General features: G+C 49.7%; 1 protein-coding gene across 1 annotated transcript in view; it reads right to left on the bottom strand.

Moving 5' to 3' along the window:
* Positions 1-17,096, bottom strand: part of PLXNA4 (plexin A4) — a 203,752-nt gene that overhangs the window by 84,980 nt on the left and 101,676 nt on the right. Inside the window, exons 15-16 of the mRNA XM_048500707.1 lie at positions 15,658-15,926; positions 8,649-8,715 (exon numbers count right to left, since the gene is read on the bottom strand). Of these exons, the coding sequence (XP_048356664.1) occupies positions 8,649-8,715; positions 15,658-15,926 (336 nt within the window). The remainder of the gene's footprint in view (positions 1-8,648; positions 8,716-15,657; positions 15,927-17,096) is intronic.

The raw sequence follows: 17,096 nt of genomic DNA, 5'->3' as shown, positions 1-17,096 counted from the left end.
ATCCTTTACCTTCCTTCCGTTGGAGTCATCATCATCGGACTCACTTCGCCCTTCCTTCCTTCCTTCCTTCGCTTCACTTCCTTCCTTCCTTCCTTCCTTCCTTCGCTTCCTTCCTTCCTTCCTTCCTTCCTTCCTTCCTTCCTTCGCCTCCTTCCTTCCTTCGTAACAGCTTCCTTCGCTTCCTTCCCTCCCACTTCCCCTCCCTCCCCTCCCACTCCCTCCCTCCTCCTCCCTCCCTTCGCCCTCCCTTCCTCCCGGCCCACCCCTCCCTTCCGTTGGAGTCACATCACATCTGGACTCCTTCCTTCCTTCCTTCCTTCCTTCCTTCCTTCCCTTCCTTCCTTCCTTCCTTCCTACCCTCCCTCCATTTCCTTCCTTCCTACCCTCCCTTCCTTCCTCCCCCCCCTCCCTTCCTCCCTCCCTCCCTTCCTTCCTTCCTACCCTTCCTTCCTCTTCCCGTTTGGAGTTTCTCAGCATCACATCTGGACTCGCTCCTTCCTCCCTCCCTCCCTCTCTTCTGTTGGAGTCACATCACATCTGACTCCTCCCTCTCTCCTCCCACCCTCCCTTCCTTCCGTTGGAGTCACATCACATCTGACTCCTTCCTTCCTTCCTTCCTTCCTTCCTTCCTTCCTTCCTTCCTTCCTTCCTTCCTTCCTTCCTTCCTTCCTTCCTTCCTTCCTTCCTTCCTTCCTTCCTTCCTTCCTTCCTTCCTTCCTTCCTTCCTTCCTTCCTTCCTTCCTTCCTTCCTTCCGTTGGAGTCACATCACATCTGACTCCTTCCTCCCTCCCTTCCTCCCTCCCACCCTCCCTTCCTTCCGTTGGAGTCATATCACATCTGACTCCTCCCTCCCTCCCTCCCACCCTCCCTTCCTTCCGTTGGAGTCACATCACATCTGACTCCTTCCTTCCTTCCTTCCTTCCTTCCTTCCTTCCTTCCTTCCTTCCTTCCTTCCTTCCTTCCTTCCTTCCTTCCTTCCTTCCTTCCTTCCTTCCTTCCTTCCGTTGGAGTCACATCACATCTGACTCCTTCCTCCCTCCCTCCCTCTCTTCTGTTGGAGTCACATCACATCTGACTCCTCCCTCCCTCCCTCCCACCCTCCCTTCCTTCCGTTGGAGTCACATCACATCTGACTCCTTCCTTCCTTCCTTCCTTCCTTCCTTCCTTCCTTCCTTCCTTCCTTCCTTCCTTCCTTCCTTCCTTCCTTCCTTCCCTCCTTCCTTCCTTCCTCCCCCCTCCCTCCCTCCCTCCCTCCCTCCCTCCCTCCCTCCCTCCCTCCCTCTCTCCCTTTCTTCCTTTGGAGTCACATCACATCTGACTTATGGCAACCCCAAGCAGGGGTCTGCAACCTGTGGCTCTCCAGAGGTTCATGGCCAATTGGCCATGCTGGCAGGGGCTGATGGGAATTGTACTCCATGAACCTCTGGAGAGCCACAGGTTGCAGACCCCATAGGGGTTTCAAAACAAGTGACGTTCTGAGGTGGCTTGCCATTGCCTGCCAGGTATTCCTTGGAGGTCTCCCATCCAAATCCTAGCCAAGGTCAGGGCTGGGCCAATTTCACCCAACAAGCTTCCATGGCAGAGTAGGGATTTGAACCTGGGACTCCCAAGTCCTAGTCTGACACCTTAAAACACTACCCCACGGTGGCCTCCTAGGAAACTTCAAAAGCAAGGAGGAGAACGGGACAACAGCCAAGGGACCCAGGGGAAGCCAAGGGACCCAGGGCTCCCAGCCCATCTAGGTGACAGCTAAGGCTGCCCACTCTGAATTGTGTAATACCTGGAGACGTAGAGAATGGAGCCTGGAAAGGGAGATGTTTGAGAAGGGGCAGGACCCTCGGGGAGTACAATTCCATGGAGCCCACCCTGCTGTTGTTTCTCTGTTTGGAGAGGAGCAGCAGTGGCGTAGGAGGTTAAGAGCTCGTATATCTAATCTGGAGGAACTAGGTTTGATTCCCAGCTCTGCCGCCTGAGCTGTGGAGGCTTATCTGGGGAATTCAGATTAGCCTGTGCACTCCCACACACGCCAGCTGGGTGACCTTAGGCTAGTCACAGCTTCTCGGAGCTCTCTCAGCCCCACCTACCTCACAGGGTGTTTGTTGTGAGGGGGGAAGGGCAAGGAGATTGTCAGCCCCTTTGAGTCTCCTACAGGAGAGAAAGGGGGGATATAAATCCAAACTCCTCCTCCTCGTCCTCCTCCTCCACCCCCCCTCTTCTTCTTCTTCTTCTTCTTCTTCTTCTTCTTCTTCTTCTTCTTCTTCTTCTTCTTCTTCTTCTTCTTCTTCTTCTTCTTCTTCTTCTTCTTCTTCTTCTTCTTCTTCTTCCATGTTTTCAATAAGTAGTTCACAAAGGATTTCCAGTCTTTCAGAAAACTGCCCGTATTCTTGTCTCTTTTAACCGCAGCCATCTGTGCCACGTCTGCATATTCGGTGACGTTCAAGATCAGTCTTGTTCGGTTGGAATTTTGCCTTTTCATTCCCGACCTGGCTCAAGAGCCAACAAACCTGTCTTTCGTCCCTCTGCTGTCCCCTTCCGCTCCTCGGCCCATCTCTTCCCTTTGACTTCTCACGTCCACCAGCTTTCTAGCCCCGGCCCCCATCCTGCTGCTCGTCCCGAATTCAGAAGCACCGTTTCGGCCCTGCGCTCCCTGCAAATCCCTGCGAAGGAAGCTGGGCTGCTCTCGCTGAAGCCAGAGTGGGCCCTCTTGTCCCCTCCGACACCTGCCTGCACTTAATTACCTTATCTCCCTGTAGCATATTGCCGCCGCGTGGCTGCCTATGGCCCTTATCGGCCCAGCGTTTCTCGGGCTCAAGGCAAGGAGACAAGAAAGCGAATGGGGGGAAAATAAAATAGCCTATTATGACAGCAAAGCTTTCGGCCATTCACCTCCGCCCGTCCCCCCCTTCCCCTGCTTCTGCTAGAAATAGGAATCTGATAGTGGGACCCTCTAAAGTGACCTTCCGGGGTCATTCAGAACTTTCCCTGCCACAAGAGGTGGCAGATCATAGGAGGAAGATAGATCTGTACCAGTGGTAATTGGGTCTCTATTGAGTGCTTGCCCCTGGCTATTGGAGGCACGTCACAAACCCCAAACACCTTGGCAGGGTTTGATTGAGCATACTAGACTTTATGGCACCTTTTTTTTAATTTAATGTTTTTGAAGCCAACTTATGGCAACCCCATAGGTTTTTCTTGGCTGGAGACAAGCAGAGGTGGTTTAACATTGCCTGTTTCTGCTTAGCAAGATGTTCTACACACGCCCCCTTGCCCAGTTGGTCCATAGTTTTGGCCTGGGTTGCAGTGGTGGGATCCAAAAATTTTAGTAACAGGTTCCCATGGTGGTGGGATTCAAACTGTGGCGTAGCGCCAATGGGGCTGGGCGGGGCATGACTGGGGTGTGGCCGGGCATTCCGGGGGCGGGGCATTGCTGGGCGGGGCTGCGGCAAGGACACAGCCGCTGCGCCGGTCTTTGGGCGGGAAACGAATACATGCAGGCGCAGGCTGCCACGCACGCCGGTGCACCTCCTGCTAGACTGCTTCAAGTTCTGCACGCTACTGCGGAGAGGAGGGGCGTAACTAAGGCAAAAATCACGTGGCAAAATCACCAATTAGTAACCCCCTCTCGGCACACACAAATAATTAGTAACCTACTCTCGGGAACCTGTGAGAACCTGCTGGATCCCACCTCTGCTGGGTTGCCTTAAGTATGCTGTTGATACCCAGCTGTGTCTGTTGAGGGGCGGCCAGCCAGACGCTGCCCTGGCATTATTGGCCAGTTGTTTGCAGCGAAATGCAAAACTGATCAGGAAGCTCCGACTGGTACATGTTGCAGCAACCCAAGTCTTTATGGAGATTCTAGGGAGGGCACATATTTAACCAGTCCAGGCAGAGCACCGAATCAGATTTAGAAGAAGAAGAAGAAGAAGAAGAAGAAGAAGAAGAAGAAGAAGAAGAAGAAGAAGAAGAAGAAGAAGAAGAAGAAGAAGAAGAAGAAGAAGAAGAAGAGGAGGAGGAGGAGGAGGAGGGAAGGGAGGGAGGGGAGGAGGGGGAGGAGGGGAGGAGGGAGGGAGGAGGGGTAGGAGGAGGAGGGGGAGGAAGAAGGGAAGAGGAAGAAGGAGAAGAGAGGAAGAGGAAGAGGAGAAAAAAGAAAAAAAGAGGAAGAAGAAGAAAGAAGAAGAAGAAGAAAAGAGGAAGAGGAGAGGAAGAGGAAAGAGGAAGAAGAAAGAAAGAAAGAAGAAGAGAGGAAGAGAGGAGGAGGAGGAGGAGGAGGAGGAGGAGGAGGAGGAGGAGGAAGAGGAAGAGGAAGAGGAAGAGGAAGAGGAAGAGGAAAAAGAAGAAGAGGAAGAAGAAGAAGAAGAAGAAGAAGAAGAAAAAGAGGAAGAGGAAGAGGAAGAGGAAGAGGAAGAAGAGAAAGAAGAAAGAAGAAGAGGAAGAGGAGGAGTAGTAGTTTGGATTTATATATCCCCTTTCTCTCCTGCAGGAGACTCGAAGGGGCTTACAATCTCCTTGCCCTTCCCCCCTCACAACAAACGCCCTGTGAGGTAGGTGGGGCTGAGAGAGCTCCCAGAAGCTGAGACTAGCCCAAGGTCACCCAGCTGGCGTGTGTGGGAGTGCCCAGGCTAATCTGAATTCCCCAGATAAGCCTCCACAGCTCAGGCGGCAGAGCGGGGAATCAAACCCGGTTCCTCCAGATTAGATACACGAGCTCTTAACCTTCTACGCCACTGCTGCTCCTTAAGGTTTTGGTGTTAATTTTTGTCCAGGGATGGGCGTGTTGCCCATCCCGGACTGCAGCCACAGCTACCTCAGGGTTGTATGCCCCCACCCCGACTCCCAAACCCGGAGCCCCCCACACACACATGGCATCAACCTATCAAAGGGGGCGGGGAGGAAGAGGAGACGGTCCTCACAGTCGCCACCAAAGCAGATCATCGCACCCGTGCCTGCTGCCGCAAAGGAATGGCTGAAACCCCACCGTTGCTTGGTCTCTCGCACGAACGTGCGGAGAGGAGGCACGCTGTTCTGGTGTGGCCGTGATGGCCCTTCAGGCACTCCCAGGAGAGTGGGGGTGAGGACAAGAGGAACAGCACTCGTGGAGGGGGAGGAGGGATGGCACAAGCACCCTCTGGAGGTGGGGTGGAGGAGGTGCAGCGCCACAACCTTTAACATCTTCAATGATGTGGGGCCCTCGCATCTCCAGATCCAAAGGAGAAAATAGCTGCTTTGGAGGGTGGACTCTACACTGAGGCCTCTCCACTCACTAAACCACAGGTGTCAAACTTGTGGCCCTCCAGATGTTATGGACTACAGTTCCCATCACCCCCTGCCAGCATCATGGTGGCAGGGGATGATGGGAACTGTAGTCCATAACATCTGGAGGGGCGCGAGTTTGACATCTATGCCCTAAGCCATGCCCTCTTCAGACTCCCTCAAAGGCCATATTAGCCCCGGAAAGGCTCTGCCCCCTCCCCCGTTTTTAACTTACAGAAACAGAGGCCTGAAACCCATGACTGCCTAGCAACAGGCACTGAGGGAATCTCTCACTTCAAGCTACAGGCACTCCTTTTATCATTTGATGATTTTTTGAGCCCCCAATGCATTTTTTATTCCAGATTCTTTTTTTTATTGCAAAACCTGAGGCCCTTTTCAGGTTTGTAGAAAGATCTTTCTTGCCTGTTCACAGCTCCAGCCATTGCATTTAAGTGTGCAAAGATTTGTTATTAGAATAGGAGATGCCCATTAAAAACCAGAGCTGAAAAAGCATACCAAGAACAGAACAAAAAAACCCCAAGCAATATACTACAGAAGGGAGAAGGAAGGATCATTGAGAGAATGGCAAATGAAAGGAAAAAAAGTATTGTCGAAGGCTTTCACAGCCAGACTCAGGTGGTTGTTGTGGGCTTTCCAGGCTGTGTGGCTGTGGTCTGGTGGATCTTGTTCCTAACGTTTTGCCTGCATCTGTGGCTGGCATCTTCAGAGGTGTATCACAGAGAGAAGTGTGTATATATATATGGACAATATACACCCTGGGACGTGGACAATATATACTAAGGTGACCAGATTGTCACCTTTTTAAACTGGGATGGGGGCGCGCATGCACGCAAGGCCGCAGGAGCTCACGGGAGGCTGCCGCACTGCCTTCTGGGGCACTCCCCTGTTTCCCGCCCTGTGACAGGGCGGGAAAAGGGGAGCGCCCCAGAAGGCAAAATCGGGACAGTTAAAAAAAACCACGCGGGACGCGGGACGGATTGGTTTAAGGCGGGACTGTCCCGCCAAAAGCGGGACGTCTGGTCACCTTAATATATACCCCACTAAACAGTCCCTTCTCACTGGACACAGTATGTAACAGACTGCCCTCTGTGATGCACCTCTGAAAATGCCAGCCACAGAGCTACCAGACCGTGGCCACACAGCCCGGAAAGCCCACCACAACCAGAAAGAAAAAAAGTCTTCACCTACTGGTGGAAGATGGCATCAGAAGGGCACCACTGGGGATGCCAATTTCCAGGTGGGACCTGGGAACCCCCCACAATTACAACTCATCCCCAGACTGCAAGGACTGGGGAAACCGGATGTCTGGGAGATGCCATGAGACGTGATGGGGAAGGTATCTCTGTGTGAGTGCACAGTGCCTTCAAGTTGTCGCTGACTTATGCAGATATCTCAGAGGTTTGAAGGCAAGAGACATTCAGGACTGGTTGGCTGTTGGCTGCTTCCTTGGAGAGCTTCCATTCAAGTCCTAATCAGAGTCAACCCTGCTTAGCTTCTGAGATCTTGGCCTGCCCCATCCAGGTCAGGGCGAGGAATGGATCCACACTCCAGTTTTTTATGACACGTTATCAGTGGTGGGATCCAAACATTTTAGTGACAGGTTCCCATGGTGGTGGGATTCAAACAGTGGCATAGCACCAATGGGGCGGGGCGGGGCACGACGGGGGCGTTGGCCGGGCATTTCGGGGGCGGGGCTTTAATAATTTCTCTGTTACTGTAAAAAACTCTTACTGTAAACAAAAGTTCCTAATTTCCAGCTGGTATCTTTCTGTCCTTAATTTAAACTCATTATAGCAAGTCCTCTCGTCTGCTGCCAACAGAAACAACGACTTCTCCTCTAATTGACTGCCTGTTAAATACTTAATACTTTCAAGTACTTAATTTTGTTTCTAGGAATCAAAAGAAGGAGACTTTCCTGAAACAAGGAACTTTACCATATTTCTAAAACATGTTTTTAAAACAGCCCAACAGGGAGAATGATCCCGTTTTCTACCTTCGCTAACCAGCCACATAGGAAACAACAGGACTTTGTGATTTTTGGACCTAATGGAATTTCTAACGGAACAGCGGACCCAATTAGTAACCCCCTCTCGGCACTCACAAATAATTCGTAACCCACTCTTGGGAACTGGTGAGAACCTGCTGGATCCCACCTCTGCATGTTATAATATTCATACTCTGAATATTCCTTAAGAGGTTTTTTTTTGGGGGGGGGGGTTGTTTTTTACTGCAACTACAAGTGGGATGGGTTTCCACTGGAAACGGGCCTTTCGAAGTACACATGTGTGTTTAAGCACCCCCAATTCTGCCTGAATTCGGCCTGGCTACAATTTTGTACTCGATAGACCCGTGTTGCCATTTTGGATTGGATAGAACAGGAGTCTGCGACCTGTGGCTCTCCAGATGTTCATGGACTACAATTCCCATCAGCCCCTGCCAGCAGGACCCATTGGGCCATGCTAGCAGGGGCTGATGGGAATTGTAGTCCACGAACACCTGGAGAGCCACAGGTTGCAGACCCCTGAGATAGAGACTCTACAACATTTTTATTTCTTCATAATATGCATTTCCTGCTTTCCTAACCAAGTTACGCACCTTGGTGAAGCTAAGCATGCATACTAAAACAACATTCTTGAGAAAGAGAAACAGAGGCTCCTTCTGCACATTCGCAATAAGGGACTTTCGATCCACTCTCAACGCACTTTGAAGCTGGATTTTACTGTGTGGAATAGCAAAATCCACTTTCAAACAATTGTGATAGTGCAGTGGTGGCGAACCTATGACACTGGTGCCAGAGGTGGCACTCGGAGCCCGCTTTGTGGGCACTCGCAGAGTGTCTCTCCCCCCCACACATCTAGGCTGGCCTGAGCCACTGGGCTCAATTATTAGCATTAAACCTAAGTCCTAGTTTTGGGGAAGCAGTGTAGGTAACCCTGTTAAGTGCTGTTAAACCCCACTGATTTTCATGCAAAGAACTAAAGCGCGATCCTTTACATGGGAGTAAGCTCGGTTGCTGGCAATGGGGCTTGCTTCTGAGTCGTAATTCACCCATTGGAAGAGTTGCACAGTTGCTTCAAAGCAAAGCCACCAACTACCACCAAGCTTACTCCCGAGAAACACACGCCTTAGAGCCAACCATTTTTTCTAAACTAAAACCTCAGTATTCAGGCTAAATTGCTGCGTCGGCACTTTGTGATAAATAAGTGGGTTTTGGTTTGCAATTTGGGAACTCGGTCTCAAAAAGGTTCGCCATCACTGTGATAGTGGATTGAATGTACATTATTCTACATGAGTGGAAGGGGCCAGAGAGGTGGAGAGAGAGAAAGTAGGGATGCAAGATTAGTAGAAAGGTCCCTCACGAAGAAGACGATCTTACCTTGAGGAATTTGTAGAGCAGGAAGGTAAACCAATTAGTCAGCATCTTTTCAGCAACCGATTCCGTCCTGGAAACGCAATAAAGAGGGGAGAAAGGTTACCGATGCAGAGCCAAAGCAAAGCAATGTCTGTCTGTTGGCTTCTTTATTTACTTCCCTCCTCTCCCAAATTTGAAAGCACCCGTGCTTGAATCCACAGCGGTTCTCCTCAAAGAGCGTACAAGAAGGAGAAAATTATTTCATACTTGGATTTCGCCAGACGTGACTAGGAAAGGCAGCCACCAGTAAGATGTGTGTTTCAAGGTCTAACGAGAGAACGCCCAGCGTCCTCAAGGTATGAATTTCATGCCATTTGGAGCAGGATTGGGTTGGGAGAGGAAAAGGGGGTTTGAAACTGTTTGCTTAACCCCCCCCCCTTGCAATTTGGAATTGAAACCTCTCACACTACAGTTGCCAACCTCCAGGTGGGGCCTGGAGATTTCCCAAAATTACAACTGATTTCCAGATCACTGAGATCGGTTGTCCAGGAGAAAATGGTAACTTCAGAAGGTGGGATTTGGGGCATTATACCAGGCTGTGTCCTTCTTTCCCCCAAACCGTGCCCTCCAAAAGTGCTGAGTTCTAATCTCCAGGAATGCCCCAACCTGGAGCTCATTTTTTAGGGGATTAGTTAGTAGGTCGCCATCTGCTGTATATTTATTCTAATTTGGTACCAACATGCTGCTTTTAATGGGGTTTTAATGGTTTTTAAGTGTATAGAGCTATTACATTAGGATTTATTTAATTATTTGAGACCTATTGATTTTATTCTGGGCTCTATCCATGTATCCATGTTCACCGCCCTGAGCCCTCCGGGGGAGGGCGGTATATAAATGCAATAAATAAATCATTAAAAAATAATAAATAATAACCCTAGAGGAAAACTAGATCACTGTCTTTGGTCGGGTTTTCCACCCTTTCATGGCCTAACAGCCACACACGGGGAAACGTCTGCCTTTGAGCTTGGGGCCTCAATCCAAATATCTGTCCATCCACTGCCTTTGCATCTTGACATTCCTCCAAAGAGTTCACAGGAGCACACCTACTTTCTCCCTTTCCCATTTTGACTCTTAACAGCCCTGGGAGGTAGGCAAAGCTGAAAGAGGGGGAATGATCGTAGGGGAATTTGAAGCCGGGTTTCCGGTTCCCTTCTCTGACACGGCGACCACTATTCCATGCTGGCTCTCTCCCCTAGATGGTTTCTATAACCTTCTTCAAAATCTTGGGAGGATGCAATCACAGGTGCCTTAGGGGTGCATATGTTCTGAACCTGAGCATGAGATGCGACATGGTGTAGTGGTTAAGGTGTCAGACTAGGATCTGGGAAACCCAGGTTTGAATCCCCACTTTGCCATTGAAACTTGATGGGTGACCTTGGGTCAGTCATACACTCCCAGCCTTGACCTTGGCAACTAAGAACCCCTCTAAACATCCCTTGCCTTGAAAACTCCACGGGGCCCCCGGAAGTCAGCTGTGATTTCGCTGGATTTTTTAAAAAAGAATCTGGATTATTTCAGTAGCATGTCTATTTCTGAAAGGCAAGAAGAAGAAGAAGAAGAAGGAGGAGGAGGAGGAGGAGGAGGAGGAGGAAGAAGAAGAAGAAGAAAAAGAAAAAGAAAAAGAAGAAGAGAAGAAGAGGAAGAGAAGAAGAAGAAGAAGAAGAAGAAGAAGAAGAAGAGGAAGAGTTTGGATTTATATCCCCCCTTTCTCTCCTGCAGGAGACTCAGAGGGGCTTACAATCTCCTTGCCCTTCCCCCCTCACAACAAACACCCTGTGAGGTGGGTGGGGCTGAGAGAGCTCCGAGAAGCTGTGACTAGCCCAAGGTCACCCAGCTGGCGTGTGTGGGAGTGTACAGAAGAAGAAGAAGAAGAAGAAGAAGAAGAAGAAGAAGAAGAAGAAGAAGAAGAAGAAGAAGAAGAAGAAGAAGAAGAAAGAAGATGAGGAGGAGGAGGAGGAGGAGGAGGAGGAGATTTATACCCCACCTTTCTCTCCTGTAAGGAGACTCAGGGTGGCTTACAGGCTCTTTTCCCTTCCTCTCCCCACCTGCTCTTAACCACAACTCCATGCTGGCTCTGATGTTCAGAGACGCTTCTAAAACCCAGGTTACTTCTGCATCCAGCCTCAGAGAAATGTTTAACCCAATAGAAAATAAACCAGATCAACTCCAAATGACGGCGGGTTGAGGGTAATCGTCCTCAGCAGCGGCAGGCTAATTTCTGCATTGGAAATTGACCCCGCTGGCTTAACTCGGCATCCCCTAATGATCAGGCTGGCCAAGTCCCTTCATCCTCCTAACCTTATTGGAATTCCAGAGCAAAAGCCACAAGAAGAGGAATGGGTTGCTCTCATTCTCTTTTGTGCAGGGACAACATCAGAAGGGTCTTTTGAATTGCCTCTCGGTGGGAGACCTTCTAGGTCAGGCGAGAAGGAAAGAGAGCCAACCTCTTGCATTTCACATTTGCAGGCTTTCCCTGAAAACACTCCAATTTTTCTCTGGTCCAATGAAATGGACCAGTGAAGGGAGATAGCAACCGCAGGGAGATACACATAAGTTACTGTGATAGGGAGTGTGTGAATTTTCCCATTTGGTGCACAGAAATTAGTATTGTTTTATATTGAAGCATGCACAAACCCACATAGAAGGTCTCTGGCCAGCAGCTGGGAACTGGTGGAGGTCACGGGGGCATGCAGGGAGGGCAGGGGCCCTAGAAGGGACATTACACTACTCTAGCAATCCTTTGAAACTCTATGGTTTTATGCAGATACTGATCTTTTCCTTTTTTTGCAGATGGAGAAGAGTCGAAAGTAGGTGTCAGTAGAAGCTCTCCAGGGACTCAAAACCAAAGTCTTTCACATCACCCATTGCCTGGTCCTCAACTGGAGACGCCAGGGATCGAACCAGGGACCTTTTGCAGGCCAAGCAGATGGAATACCACTAAGCCGCACCTCTCCCTACGAAGCTGCTCTATACCCAATCAGACCACTTGTTCCCCAAGGTCAGCACTGTCTCCATCATAGGTGCCAAATTCGTGGCCCTCCAGATGTTATGGACTACAGTTCCCATCATCCCCTTCCAGGGGTGTCCAATTGACCATGCTGGCAGGGACTGATGGCAATCGTAGTCCATGAACATCTATGGTGCCAGAATTGGACACCCCTGCCCTACACAGAACGTTCCACCAGGTAAGGGACAAGGTTGAAAATGTTGGAGGCTTTGCTTCACAGGTTTGCTTCACAACTCGCTGCGGTCCAACAGTTCTCAAGGGCCCCTTCCGTACACGCAAAATAATGCGTTTTCAAACCACTTTCACAACTGTTTGCAAGTGGATTTTGCCATTCCGCACAGCTTCAAAGAGCACTGAAAGCAGTTTGAAAGTGCATTATTCTGCATGTGCGGAATGAGCCAAGGACAGTTGAGGGTGGATATGATTGAAGTCTATAAAATTATGCATGGGGTAAAAAATGTTGACAGAGAGAAATTTTTCTCTCTTTCTCACAATACTAGAACCAGGGGGCATCCATTGAAAATGCTGGGGGGAAGAATTAGGACTAATCAAAGGAAACACTTCTTCACGCAACGTGTGATTGGTGTTTGGAATATGCTGCCACAGGAGGTGGTGATGGCCACTAACCTGGATAGCTGTAAAAGGGGCTTGGACAGATTTATGGAGGAGAAGTCGATTTATGGCTACCAATCTTGATCCTCCTTGATCTCAGATTTCAAATGCCTTAGCAGACCAGGTGCTCGGGAGCAACAGCTGCAGAAGGCCATTGCTTTCACATCCTGCATGTGAGCTCCCAATGGCACCTGGTGGGCCACTGCGAGTAGCAGAGTGCTAGACTAGATGGACTCTGGTCTGATCCAGCTGGCTTGTTCTTATGTTCTTATGACAGTTGGAAAACCCTTCTGCCCGAACTGGAATCTGGCCTTGCTCCATCCAACTCCAGGCACCAATCGTGCCCGTGCCAAACATTTCCCAAGCGAAAGAGAAACCAACAAGACAGACGAACGCGGAACGGAAAGAGAAACAAACAAACAAAGAAAGAACTTTTTTTTTTGACGGGGGTGTGCCTGGAGGAATGCACAATAGATAAAAAAAAACAAAGAAAGTGTTGGAAGAAAAGGAGCGACTTCAGAGAGCAGACCCCTCCCCGCCCCCCAGGAAAGCGGTGGTTGGAATTTCACCAGCAAGGTGGTAATCTTAGATTTATAGCAGCGGGGAGTTACTTTGCAGAGAATAAAGCAAGCTAAAAGGGAAATCTGATTTGTGCTCCCAGGCTCCCTGCTTAGCAGCGCTGAACACAGCCAGACAGCTACAGTTACTTGCATTTTATTGATTCTCTGCTACGGGCTTTGTGCCGCAGACAATCCTCACAAACAGATGGCACGGCAAACTCCTTTTTCTCTGCGCAGCTCTACCGAAGGGGGGCTTTAAGAAAAGCCCTGACTCCTGTTCTCTCTTGCATAAATCTTGAGTCATTTCGCGGGAGCCGAGGGAAAGATTCTGGGTTTCACACGCATGTAAATCCCCGATAAATCGTGGCGTCCGCTGGGAGTCTTACAAAACTTCAAACTGATGCTTTAAGCATCTAGATCTTGTCTGGGCTAATGGAACACGCAGCGGGAGAAAGAGCTATCCCCACAGTCAGCATGACGTAGTGGTGAAGAGTGGCGGACTCTAATCCGGAGAACTGGATTTGATTCCCCACTCCTCCACATGGGTGGTGGACTCTAATCTGGGGGACAGGATTTGTCTCCCCGCTCCTACACATGAAGCCTGTCGGCTGATCCCAGTTCTCTCCAAACTCTCTCATACTCACCTAACTCACAAGGTGCCTGCTGTGGGGAGAGAAAGGAAAAGGAGTTTGGAAGCTGCTTTTATTTATTTTATAGTTATTTTATTGTTGAGACTCCTTACAGAAGGGAAAGGCGGATATACACCCAAACTCTTCTTCTAATCAGCAAGGGCGCTTCCAAAATTATTCTCATCTGAATTGCTCTCCTGATTTTGGGGTTGAAATTACCTGGCTTGTACCAATACATGAACCTTGACTTCTTTTTAAAAAAATAATCTGAATTTTGGCGACCATTGCACACGCACAGTTTGTGGCTGAGTTTGATCCCTTCAGCAGTGGCGTAGGAGGTTAAGAGCTCGTGTATCTAATCTGGAGGAACCGGGTTTGATTCCCAGCTCTGCTGCCTGAGCTGTGGAGGCTTATCTGGGGAATTCAGATTAGCCTGGACACTCCCACACACGCCAGCTGGGTGACCTTGGGCTAGTCACAGCTTCTCGGAGCTCTCTCAGCCCCACCTACCTCACAGGGTGTTTGTTGTGAAGGGGGAAGGGCAAGGAGATTGTCAGCCCCTTTGAGTCTCCTGCAGGAGAGAAAGGGGGGATATAAATCCAAACTCTTCCTCTTCTTCTTCCTGTTGCTTTTGTCTCTCCTACCCTTCGGATTAAATTCATGAGGGCTTTGATACAGCATTACCCAAAAAGCTCTCTTAGGATGATCCAATAGAGCACGGGTCTGCAACTTGTGGCTCTCCAGATGTTCATGGACTACAAATCGAGCACGGGTCTGCAACTTGTGGATCTCCAGATGTTCATGGACTGCGCCAATTGGCCATGCTGGCAGGGGCTGATGGGAATTGTAGTCCATGAACATCTAGAGAGCCGCAAGTTGCAGACCCCTGCAATAGAGTGATCCAATAGATCTAACAGGACTGTTGGCTATACTACTGCGCAAAGTGCATCTGCTTGTCATAGGGCAGTGGTTCCCAGTATGGCGCCCACCAACTGTTTTCAAAAAGTGGGCAGGCCCAGGTGGGGCTTTTTTTGTTTTGCCCAGTAGGCCTTCTGATTGGACACTGGAGTTCTGATTGAATCATAGAGTTGGAAGAGACCAGAAGGGCCATCCAGATTGTTATGGACACCGTGGACCACCAACATCCCGTCCCCCCGCAAATAAGTGGGTTCTGGATCAAATCAAGCCTGGACTGTCTCTAGAAGCTAAAATGACTAAACTGGAGTTGTCATACGTTTGTCAGATAATGAGAAGACACAAGTCCCTGGAAAAGACAATAATGCTAGGAAAAGTTGAAGGCAGCAAGAAAAGCAGAAGACCTGACATGAGATGGATTGGCTCAATCCACAACCCTCCGTTTGGAAGATCTGAACGAGGCTGTTAATGCTAGGATGTTTTGGAGGACATGGATTCATAAGGTCGCCATGACCCAGAAGCGACTTGACGGCACTTGGCAGACACAACAAGGTCGATTCCACACTTGCGTTATCGACCTAAGTTCGAGCTGCGTTCGACCTAAGTGCTCCACGCAACCACTGGGATCGACGTGGTTTTGTACCAGCTTCGCCCCGGGTAACGGTCAAATTTCCGACTCCAGTTGGGAACTACTACTTTTTCAGGGAACCACGCTTGGACTCAGCTCGATTCCAGTAAAGTGCAGAATCTCTGGTGCCAGGAGTCCCCCATTCAGCCAATCACAGCTAAGTGTTTCAGGCATGCGTACAGCTGGCCAATCAAAAAACGCCACCTTCGTCCCTCCATTCCTGTGGCAGTTTTTTTTATAACGTGTGTGGGGATAGACGGAACATGGCCGTAGAACAGTAGCCAATCAGAACGGAGCGGCGAAGAGGCACAGGATGATTCCGCCCTCTGAGCTGGGATCAAGCTGGTTGCAGTGGGGAACAACAATGGCTTCGACCTAGGTAAGTACCCTTCTCAGGGAACTGGGTCGAACCTATTTTACTCATGTGCGGAATCACCCCAAGTGACGTGAAAGACCTCCGCCTGAGACCCGTCAGAGCCACTGCCAGTCAGAGCAGAGCAGACAATACTGGCCCGGATGGACCAAGAGTCAGTAAAAGGCAGCTGCATGCTCAGCTCTATGACCCAATTCCATCATGCTGGATTTCAAGATCGCGCCTGAGAGTACAGATGCCAAGAAGTACCTTCTGAGCAGCAGCTTGGGGTGGTTCTTGCTCTCCAAGTTCTTGTCGATGAGGTCGGCCAGCAGCTGCTTGAGGACGTCGGTGGCGTACTCCAACTTGCTCTGCAGCACGGTCATGATCAAGGAGGCCACGTTGCCCCGGTCCCGCATGGAGAAGCTGCGCTGCGACTCCAGGGTGCGGATGAAGGACAGGAGGAAGACCTTGTTATTGATGAGCTGGGCAAACAGCTTCAGGCCTTTCTCGACACGCTCCTGCCGATACCCAGGGACCTGCCAAAAACACACACACATGCACAGAGGAACGGTTGGTGACCAGGCTTGTAAGCGACACTGCTGGAAATGTTTCTGGATAGTTGAAGGACCACCTCCTCCCATATGGACTTGCCCCTCATCGTTTGCACTGTGCCATCTATCGGGATCCCTGTTAACTTGTGCCTGTACAACATGAAGTTATCTTCTAATGAATCAGACCATTGGTCCATCTAGGACAGTATGTATGTATGTATGTATGTATGTATGTATGTATGTATGTATGTATGTATGTATGTATGTATGTATGTATGTATGTATGTATGTATGTATGTATCTATCTATCTATCTATCTATCTATCTATCTATCTATCTATCTATCTATCTATCTATCTATCTATCTATCTATCTATCTATCTATCTATCTATCTATCTATCTATCTATCTATCATTTAGACTTTTATACCGCCCCATCCCCGAGGGGCACCGGGCAGTGTACAGCATAAAATCTCAATACAATTATAAATATAATTACTAAAACTTTTAAAAAAAACAGCAGTAAGAATAATAAGAGGCGTCCAACAAACCCCAATTTTAAATCTTCCCCCAGAAGGAGGGAACGGCGAGCCCCATTAGATGAAAGAGGGTCCAGATGTTAAGAGCCAAGAAAAGGGGGGGCACCTTCAGCGGCTGGTCCCTCCAAAGGCCCGGTGGAACAACTCCATCTTACAGGCCCTGCGGAACTCACCAAGGTCCCGCAGGGCTCGCACAGCTGGAGGAAGAGGGTTCCACCAGGCCGGGGCCAGAGCCGTAAAGGCCCTGGCCCGTGTGGAGGCCAGCCGCATCATTGAGGGGCCAGGGACCACCAGTAGATTGGCCTCAACCGAACGGAGAGGCCGTGTAGGGACATATGGGATGATGCGGTCTCGAAGTATTGCCTACTTGGACTGGCAGAAGCTATCTGAGGTCTCCAGCAGAGGTCTTCTATTACCTGGTTCTTCCATCTGGACATGCTGGGGATTGAACCTGGGGCCTTCCGCATGCCAAAAAGATGCTCAACCATGGAGTCATGGGCCAGGTGAAAATAACCACTGGCCTAAGCAAAGACGTGGTCCAGAAAGAACAGTAACCGCACTACTCAAACCCATATAAGTCATGCTTGTTCGCCAGCCTGAGCATGAAAGGGACCTG

Source organism: Sphaerodactylus townsendi, linkage group LG06, assembly GCF_021028975.2.
Source record: "Sphaerodactylus townsendi isolate TG3544 linkage group LG06, MPM_Stown_v2.3, whole genome shotgun sequence".
Classification (NCBI taxonomy): Eukaryota; Metazoa; Chordata; class Lepidosauria; order Squamata; family Sphaerodactylidae; genus Sphaerodactylus; species Sphaerodactylus townsendi.
The sequence above is the reverse complement of the archived record's forward strand: the minus strand, read 5'-3'. Positions and strand labels throughout refer to the sequence as shown.